Genomic DNA, 9,059 nt, shown 5'->3' on the forward strand with positions numbered 1-9,059 from the left:
ATCCATATAAAAGACCTAATTTGGTCTTCATGAACAGAAATTCCATATGTGATTATTTGCGTATGTAGAGCGGGGAAGTGAGATCCAATCACGAGTTGTCACCGGAGACACATTTTCATTTCAGGTGTGAACAGTGATGTCCACTTGTGATCGGATCTCTCAGGACGGATGTTAATACCAGGTCCAAATAGGGTCTTACACAAGCTTACTGTGTTTTTACAAGCGACAGAAAGTAGAGGAGAGAGTAAGCTGTATAGATAAGAATAAAAAAGATAAGAGCTGCGAAAGAATCAGAGTAAACTGTACTGAGAGGCACCTGTGGAGGAGAAAGGTTGATTGTATCCCTGGGCCAGCATTGTGTCATAGGGAGAGGCTCCAGCATGAGTCTGCAGCACTGGATTAGTGAGGAAGTGGTTTCCCAAAGCAGCTGAGGGTGGAGAGGAGGAGAGGGAGAAAATAAATGTCAAACATCCCTCAGCCACGGAGCCGAGATTTAAAAGACAAACGAGCATGATCGTCACCTCGGTTGAGAGTGGGAGTGTTGTTCACATCGGCAGCGATGAAAGACGATTCGGTCTGCCGGCGAACGGTGTCGTTCCACATCCTCCTGATGCGACTCTGGGAGTGGAAAAGGTCAAGAGGTCAAAACTGAGAGAGAGAAAGAGTGAGAGAGAGAGAGAGAGAGAGAGAGAGAGAGAGAGAGAGAGAGAGAGAGAGAGAGAGAGGGGCTCAGTGCTTTGTAGTACCTGTCTGTTTGCAGTGGCTCTCCGACTCTGGCTGCTCGTGTAGCGGCTGTTGGACCGGAGGGCAGAACCCTTCACCGAGTCCGGAGAACTGGAAGAGGAGGTTGCACAACACTGCGAGAGACGCAGGCATCGGCCATAGTCCTTCTGGCCCTAGTTGCAATATTCAAACATTAAAGTTATGTGTTAAAACGTACATGATGACAGAGAGACACAATGCAGGAGCAGTACACACACACACACACACACACACACACACACACACACACACACACACACACACACACACACACACACACACACACACAGAGACTGACCTTCCTGGCAAGGCTGCAGTGCAGTATGGTGATGAGGAGGCCCTGGGCGGTGTTGAGGGAGGAGAAGAGATAAGCCAGGAGGAGAGATGGAGCAGACAGGAACATCAGGCCTGAGGACCAGGTGACGCTCTGCAGGAAGAGCAGCGTCAGGGAGCCCACTGCCCACGCCCTGGAGAGAGAGAGACCGAAGGGAAAGAGGACACGGATAAATCACGTCTCATTTAAAAGAAAAAAAAAACGACAACTAATCTATCTGAGCAAGAAAACGGAGAAATACAGAATATTGAACTTTCAATCTCACAAGACAGCTAAAGACTTTTAGTGAAACTGATGCCAAGTGAACACACACCCAAATTCAACAAGTTGTCAAACAGAAACGGAAGAAATAGAATAAAAGAGGATGCAGACGCATTTTAAACTCAGAGGAAATAACCTCTACCCACCACAGCTTTCTTTTACACTTTCTTTTCCTTTATTTTTCATTTATGGAGCTTTACTAAAGTTTGACCTTTTCAAGGATATAGAGACTGTATAGTTTTATGGAGCCACCGAGGCTGCTGCAGCAAATTTCACTGTAGTTTTCCAAAAAGCTGTGCAAGACTTGAAACTATTCAAAATGCTGCTTAAATGCTGGAGCTGTACTAAGACAAAAGAAAGACTGTATTATTACAACTGTTTTATTACCCTTACCAAGGAGGTAATGTTGTCACCCCTGTCTATTTGTTTGTTGGTTGATTTGTATGTTTCTTTGTGAGCAAGATTACACACAAAAAAAAAAAAAAATGATTACAGATGGATTTCTATGAAACCTGAAAGTATGATGGATGTATGATGGAACATTGCGTTATTTTTTAACATTTTCACAGTTTTCCCAGAGAATAATTAATGGATCTTGATGAAAGATGAGCGGTTTTTACCAGTTTGTGAAATTTGGTGCAGCATGAGTGAATTTAAGTGGAATGTTGGGCCTTGGTGGAGATCTGCAGTCTACTGTCTGCAGCACATCTGTTTTATCATTTTACATTTACACTGGCTCCCTCTCTCTAGGTGAGTCTTAAGAATTTGAATTACATTTTTATCTCTAAATGGACAAGCTTCCCCAGTCATAACAGTCTGTCGTTCATTTTTAAACTTTATTTTGTAGTTTTACAACACAAACAATGAAAGGTATGAAATATTAAAATTCCAAAAACTGCAACAGGAGAGAAAAGAAAATCAAAAATCAAATGAACACATCTTTATCAATCCAGGACGTGTTACAGTTATTAATTCAGCTTTGCTAATGTTAATAAGTGCAGCTCTGCTCATAATCACCCCCGACAGATGAGCCTGAGGCACTATACTAACCTCAGGTTGTCATGGCGACTGGAGTCTGGCTTCAGGGCTGCAGTGCTGTGCATCTTATGTAAGGTCATCACCAAGATAACAAGGTTCAACTGAGGTCAAAAAGGAAACAACAAGGTCAAACACAGTTAAACTCTGATTAAATCTGAGATACATGAAAAGTTTGGGATGTGTGTGAGCATGAACTCTCACCATGATGATGACAGCACCAGGTCCAAGGAAACTCCAGATGAAGTAGTTGTCTGTTCGTAGCCAACATCTACAGACACACACACACACACACATGTCAGAGATTTACAGATGTTGGAATTGGTTCCATACAAAAATGTGCACATCTACACACATACACAGTCAACTTACGCCGTCTTTGAGCCGTAGCCTCTGAAGTCTATGGCTGCAGACACGGCCACCACCAGCCCAGGAATGGAGTAGCCACACAGGTAGAAATACTTCCTCCTGGAGTTGCGACCCTCAAACACCTCCCGCTGCAGCAGGTAAAGTTCCACCCCCTCCAGACACAACCAGCAAAACACTGAGAGCAGCGAGAAGTGCAGCAAGCCAGCAATGATGGAGCACACCACCTGTAGAGTGACACAACGGTACTTTAGGCCCCAAAAAGCTACTTTACAAACCACATAAAATCATTTCTGATACTTCAGTGTTATATTAGTCCAGTATCTCAGCACTCACTGTGTACTGTGTCTTGTTGGCGCCAACAAGGAAGAGCAGTTCAGTGATGAGCAGGTTGGCCCACAAGTTGCAGTGGATGGTGCTGTGGTCTGTGTGCCAGGGTGCCCCCTGGCAGCACAGGGTTGTAAGGCAGGTGGCCAAACACACCAGTGCTACCGAGATGCCAACCCAAGACACCACATAGACCAGAAGCTCTTCTACGCCGACCCCGAACTGGTGAAGAGGCGAGAACATACAAAGATAATCATAAAGTGTGCATGTATGAATGCCGCTGCATGTGTTGATGCAGATCTGTGAGCATAGGTGGATGTGTATTTTTGTGGTTAAGGAATGAGGTGCATGTGTGTCTTTGCCTCTGGTTGTGTGTCCTTGTGTCAAATATATGGTATACACACTCAACAAAGAGAACATTTGAATTCAATTTCCTGGCAGAGGAAAATACCCTGCAGCTTAAATCACTCTCTTTCTTTCTCTCTCTCTCTTTCTTTCTTTCTCTCCTACAGCTACAAGCCACATTCATCACCCCTCTCCGCTTGATTTTTAAACAGCATTTTGGAGAGCGCAGTGGGTTAAAGTCCTACTGTGCCACTGGGTGCATAGTACTGTTGTCAGGAGGACTTAAGTGTCTGAAGATGGAGGTAGATTTACAAAATTAAAGTCTGGCACCTGGGAATCTAAAAAGCATTAGCAGTATTAATGTCTAACATTGGCCTTTTAATCTCTTGGTCTTAGCACCATTCAATTATAAATTCAAAAAACTATAAATAAAGAAAAACTCATTATAGGCCTCACATCAGCTGCTGATGTGCTGACCACATTGACACTAACATGTAAAAACTAATAATATAGAAAGATTTAGAGTAATTTAGAGTAATCTGTATTTTTTTAGTTGTGAGGAAATGTATGCAAATAAACTGTTAATCTCTTAGAGGATAAGAAAATAGAACTGCAATTACATATATTGGCAATAAAAATGAAATTATTTAGCTTCTTTCTGCTGTGACGGTGAATTTAACAGTGTTATATGCTGTTCTTGTGGTGTGTGTTACTTACAGCAGGTTGCTGATAAGTCATGAGGACAGCATAGCTGGACAGGTGGTTGCAGGCGCAGGTAGTGTGTGTGTTGTTGGTGTGCAGCAGGCGGCAGCCCTGCGTCGCCCACCTGCCGCTCCCAGAAAACCCTGTTGCATTCCAGAAGGAGCAGTTGGGGCCAAAGTGGTTCTCCAGCTGCAGAGACAAACACACAGTGACCACGTTGTGCACAGCGTCAGGGGGTCCGTTCATTGTGGGTGTTAATTTTGAGGTAAACACACCTGCAGGTGCCTGAGGGTGAAGATCACGGGCTCAGAGAGGTACACTCTGTTGGATCCTCTGTGCACAGAGGCAGAGATCACATGGGAGTTGACCACCAGGCTCTTACGCCTGACCTCTGAGCCCTGGCCCAGCCCCAGGCCGAGTCGCAGAGTGGAATTCTGGGTTGTCAGGAAGGAGCCCAAGTTCTTATAGAGAGAGAGGACCAGCTTCACCTGGCCTGCAGAGGAGAACCACAGAGGAGAGGACGACACAGTGAAGAGGGGAACATTTATATCCTTTTTCATAATGATTTTTTTCATTTACTTTAATACAGAACATGTGTCACTTCCACAATCCATTACTTCCTATCCATGGTCTATTGTGCTGTGTACCATGCTGAGATTTACTTGTACAAAGTGTTAATCAGTTTCATAGCCTGTCACAGACCATTGTTGCTGTACTGCTGCAGCGCCAGAGCTGATATCTGCAAGATGCTGTCGCTGTCGTAGGAGTGAGGGAACGTCAGGTCCTGTATGTCCGCCTCTGTGTTTAGCACATACACCTCCAGATCTGAACATGAAGAGACACGGACACAGACGTCTGGATGAGCTGGTGAATTTCCACAATGTGTTGAACAAAAAAAAAACAGCTGAGATACTGAACGGCCACGTACCAACATTTGGTGCTCTGTCACTGAAACGGCCTTCGTAGAGGTTGTTGGCCAATAGAAATGCTCCTTTCTCGACTGCGTCTAACAGCAGTGATGCGGAGCGTGATTGGTCTACATTGCTCATGTCAGCCCAGGACACGAGAGCCTCGGGACCCAACAGGTTATCAACTGTCTGAACGACAGCCTGACAAAAAGAAAGAGTGTTTTGTTATTAATCTATCTATCTATCTATCTATCTATCTATCTATCTATCTATCTATCTATCTATCTATCTATCTATCTATCTATCTATCTATCTATCTATCTATCTATCTATCTATCTATCTATCTATCTATCTATCTATCTATCTATCTATCTATCTATCTATCTATCTATCTATCTTTCTATCTATCTATCTTTCTTTCTTTCTTTCTATCCATAGTTTACCTGAACGTAAGCTCTGCAGGTGCGTTCCCTCTTCTGCAGCTGAAAAAAAAAAAAGCATCAAGCATTTATAGTGGGAATCATCATGTCTGACATTTTCAGCTTTCATTTCCAGGAAAGGTCAAGTACACATCCACACAACAGGAAGCATTTACCTTGTTGTAATTGCGCGCTGCAGACTCTTTATTGGCTGGTCTCAGGGCCTGAAGCTGGGAGTCCAGGATGTCCAATAACTGTTCAATTAGCCTGACGGACATGCTGACATCACCGGCATAGATCCGCCCCCTGGTTAGGTTGACCAACTCCCCGGCGATGTTGGCTGCGTTCTCTCCGCTCTTAATCTAGAGTGAGGCGGGGGCGTTTATAATGTCAAATATTTTGACATTTAAGGGGGAGCGGCTTGCTGTCTGGCTTTAGGACATTTGCACAGTGTGTTGTGTGTGGGTGTGTGTGTGCACAGTAATGTGTGTTTGTGTGTGTGTGTGTGTGTGTGTGTGTGTGTGTGTGTGTGTGTGTGTGTGTGTGTGTGTGTGTGTGACTAACCTTCTGTGCAATTTGGCTGACCCAGGGAGAGGTACAGTTGGAAAGGTCAGGCCCTCTGGAGCTCCAGCCCACTGGAGATAACATGCACTGATAGGAGGCTATACCTGCAGAGGCACACACCATGACAAAGACAGTCAGAGAGGACAGAGGACAGGTCATGTCCCACAGATCCTGACGTGATTCGTCTGACACACAATATTCATGAAATATACTGTACACCTGGTAAAAAAAAGAAATCTAAAAATATATAGAGAAAATAAATAATGACTTAACTATCTTTGAGTCAAGTAAAGGATACTAATAGTTTTTGATATTTTGTTGATGTTTACAGTCAGGATATGTATCTACACTGATATTTGTTTTGACCAGTTGGGGATGGATTAACTCCTTAATAAGTTAGAAAAATGCAGACTTTAAATATAATATAATTTTATAAAGTTATAAAGAAGCATGGAGCGACATTAGCGTTCATTTGCAGTCATGTTTGTTCACACAAAGTATAATACTCCTTTGGGCTTCTGTTTTGTCTTCATCAACTCATGACAAAAATGGTTGTTCTCTCATTTAGTTTATTTGGTTTGTTTAACTTTCTTCACTAGCTGGCCACTTACTTTGTCTGTTCTTTCAGAGACTGAATTATATTAAACCAGACAAACAAGTTAAAACCATAAAGATGGACAACATGAGAGCTCCCCAAAGGTGAAGCCAAAGCAAACCCAGTGGCTGGCTGCATTATATGTCCCGCTGCCTCCATGTTAGTGGATAGGTGTAAGTTTTGCTTCAACGAGATTTGTTTGAGAGTTGCATACATTTAAAAAATACTAAATATCCGTTTTTATGTCTGTTTGTGGGATATTTAATGAGAACAGAGCATCTAGAACCCACTAGTTCTGCACATTAGTTGCAAGTAGAAGGCAACAGCAACACTTGTTTTAAGTTCTGAACATGAGTTAAAGTTACATAATGCTCCAGTGTGAACATCACTTCTGTGTTTAAACCAGGTCCAACACGATTAACATGATGCACCACAGGCTTGTCTACATAATGTTCCTAACAGCCTCTCCTGAGAGGGAGCGGCAGGCTGAGGAAGACAGCTGCACAGCGAGAGGAAGAGTTGATGAACCCGCTGAGTCTAAACACTGTAACCTCTCTATGTCTTCTACTCTCTCATCTGAAGGCCAGTTCAAAGAGAGGACACCCGACTACATTTCAAAGGGAAACGAGATACAGAAACACACGTGCAGATTCCACACACACACACACACACACACACACACACACACACACACACACACACACACACACACACACACACACACACACACACACACACACACACACACACACACGTGTACTGACATCACAGGCTCACACATGCAACACCTACCAAGTGAACCTTTAGGGCACGGCCTCTCCACCGTCTCTCCCTTCAGGGTAGGGGGCCACTGCACCCCTCGTGCCACCCGGCCCTCACATCCGCCCACCTGGCCGGGGCCCCCAGGAGCCAAGGGGATACGCAGTGGAGGGCGTGGGGTCAGAGGGACCATGGCTGTGATGGGCCGCTGGTCAAAGGGCCCTCGATTGATGACGCCAATTGGGTGGGAGGCCGACGGTCGCACTGGAGTCAGAGCAACAGTAGCCGTGTAGGAGCGTACGGTCGTCATCAGAGAGGAGAGGGGACCTGGGGGTGGGGGAAGAAAACACAGTTCATTCTCTGGATTTACCGTGTGTTCCATTACACATCTGCACTTGTTCTGCAAACCTTTAGTGGGCGGCGGCGGAGTGAACTGTAGCGGGTATCTCAGTACATAATAGTTGTTCCACACGTACAGCTGGTTGTCTCTGGGGTTGTAGTCTATGGAGGAGATGTACTGATAAGGGTTGGGGAACGGTATCTGAACGGGCAGCTCCTGTCCACGGCTGGTGTCGTAGGCGTAAATCACCATGTCGCTGCCAGCCCGGCCCTCTGCCTGCCCTTCATCGTCCTGGAAGACGGAGCGTACGGCATAGAGCACGCCACATGCCATGAAGGCGTTGCTCGCCCCGCGTTTGTCAAAGCCGGTGGCCCATGTACCCTCAAACCGCAGGGTGTATGGGTTCACCTGCAGAAAGGAAAGAGTGGAGACATGGGAGGTGAGAGAGCTTCGGTATATTCAAACTAACATTGATTTGTTTTCATTTCCACCTACCTGGCTGACCACGATGCGTCCATTATTGGCTTCAGTAGAGTAGATCACCCAAAGGCCGTTCTCGTCCACCGCCAGATCGATGTCTGACTTCCCTCCCCAGCGGTAAGGTGAGGTGTCGTGGTAGTTGGCATTAACCACCACTGCCTCGCCGCTTTTGATGCGGGTCCGCAGGTCATACTTGACCAGATTGCGCGTTCGCTCCTTGTTGTAAAACACAGCGCCATCATAAACCACAAAGCCTGTACCGTCCACCCGGCTAGGCAACCTAGGACAGACAATGACAGGACATAAGCAGTCCACACGTGGAGATACAGTCTTAAATGAAGAGCTGATTGATTTAATTAAGTGAGAAATAGAGTTAAAGGACCTGGATAAATCATTTCTATCTTCCTTTTATTGTTTTGCAATGGTATGGTTATAACTATTTGTAGCATTTTATCGTGTTCCATTTTATGTTTTGGATTTTATTACTTATCTGTTTTATCATAAAGCACTTTGTAACTTGGTTTTGAACCTTGGTTTTGATATATATATATATATATATATATATATATATATATATATAAATGTATTATTATTATTTACACCAGGCACCTGTGGTTGCTGGTGGTATTGCTCAGTGTTATTTATAAAAAAAAAAGATTGTTTAATGATAAGACCCAGAGGACCCGCACCTCTTCAAATAGCTTGTTTCGTCTGGGTTCAAAAGACATTCAGTGTCACACAGACATTACTCACTTGTAGGTGGTGGTGATTCTGTTTTGGCGGTAGTCGTCCCAGGAGGCGTACTCATACAGCACCTCTGTCCTATATGGCGTCCATGGCATGACGTATAGCCTGTCACCG

The 9,059-nt window shown here is 44.6% G+C and overlaps 1 protein-coding gene across 8 annotated transcripts in view; it reads right to left on the minus strand.

The window, feature by feature from the left end:
* The window catches only part of LOC118118022 (adhesion G protein-coupled receptor L1), a 29,924-nt gene that overhangs the window by 3,959 nt on the left and 16,906 nt on the right, over positions 1 to 9,059 (minus strand). For 6 of the 8 annotated variants that reach the window (XM_035170827.2, XM_035170795.2, XM_035170837.2 and 3 more), the window contains 18 exons: positions 8,952 to 9,059; positions 8,214 to 8,478; positions 7,412 to 8,126; positions 6,025 to 6,128; positions 5,637 to 5,822; positions 5,485 to 5,523; positions 5,061 to 5,241; positions 4,835 to 4,957; positions 4,408 to 4,625; positions 4,148 to 4,321; positions 3,095 to 3,307; positions 2,765 to 2,985; positions 2,597 to 2,663; positions 2,408 to 2,496; positions 1,061 to 1,229; positions 747 to 896; positions 522 to 618; positions 317 to 427 (listed from right to left, as the gene is read on the minus strand). The exon at positions 8,952 to 9,059 is cut by the window's right edge and continues 100 nt beyond it. In XM_035170827.2, coding sequence (XP_035026718.1) covers positions 317 to 427; positions 522 to 618; positions 747 to 896; positions 1,061 to 1,229; positions 2,408 to 2,496; positions 2,597 to 2,663; positions 2,765 to 2,985; positions 3,095 to 3,307; positions 4,148 to 4,321; positions 4,408 to 4,625; positions 4,835 to 4,957; positions 5,061 to 5,241; positions 5,485 to 5,523; positions 5,637 to 5,822; positions 6,025 to 6,128; positions 7,412 to 8,126; positions 8,214 to 8,478; positions 8,952 to 9,059 — 3,230 coding nt within the window. The remainder of the gene's footprint in view (positions 1 to 316; positions 428 to 521; positions 619 to 746; positions 897 to 1,060; positions 1,230 to 2,407; positions 2,497 to 2,596; positions 2,664 to 2,764; positions 2,986 to 3,094; positions 3,308 to 4,147; positions 4,322 to 4,407; positions 4,626 to 4,834; positions 4,958 to 5,060; positions 5,242 to 5,484; positions 5,524 to 5,636; positions 5,823 to 6,024; positions 6,129 to 7,411; positions 8,127 to 8,213; positions 8,479 to 8,951) is intronic. The other 2 variants (XM_047341989.1, XM_035170846.2) reach the window with 1 other exon arrangement.

The sequence above is a fragment of the Hippoglossus stenolepis genome, chromosome 2 (assembly GCF_022539355.2).
Source record: "Hippoglossus stenolepis isolate QCI-W04-F060 chromosome 2, HSTE1.2, whole genome shotgun sequence".
Taxonomy (NCBI): Eukaryota; Metazoa; Chordata; class Actinopteri; order Pleuronectiformes; family Pleuronectidae; genus Hippoglossus; species Hippoglossus stenolepis.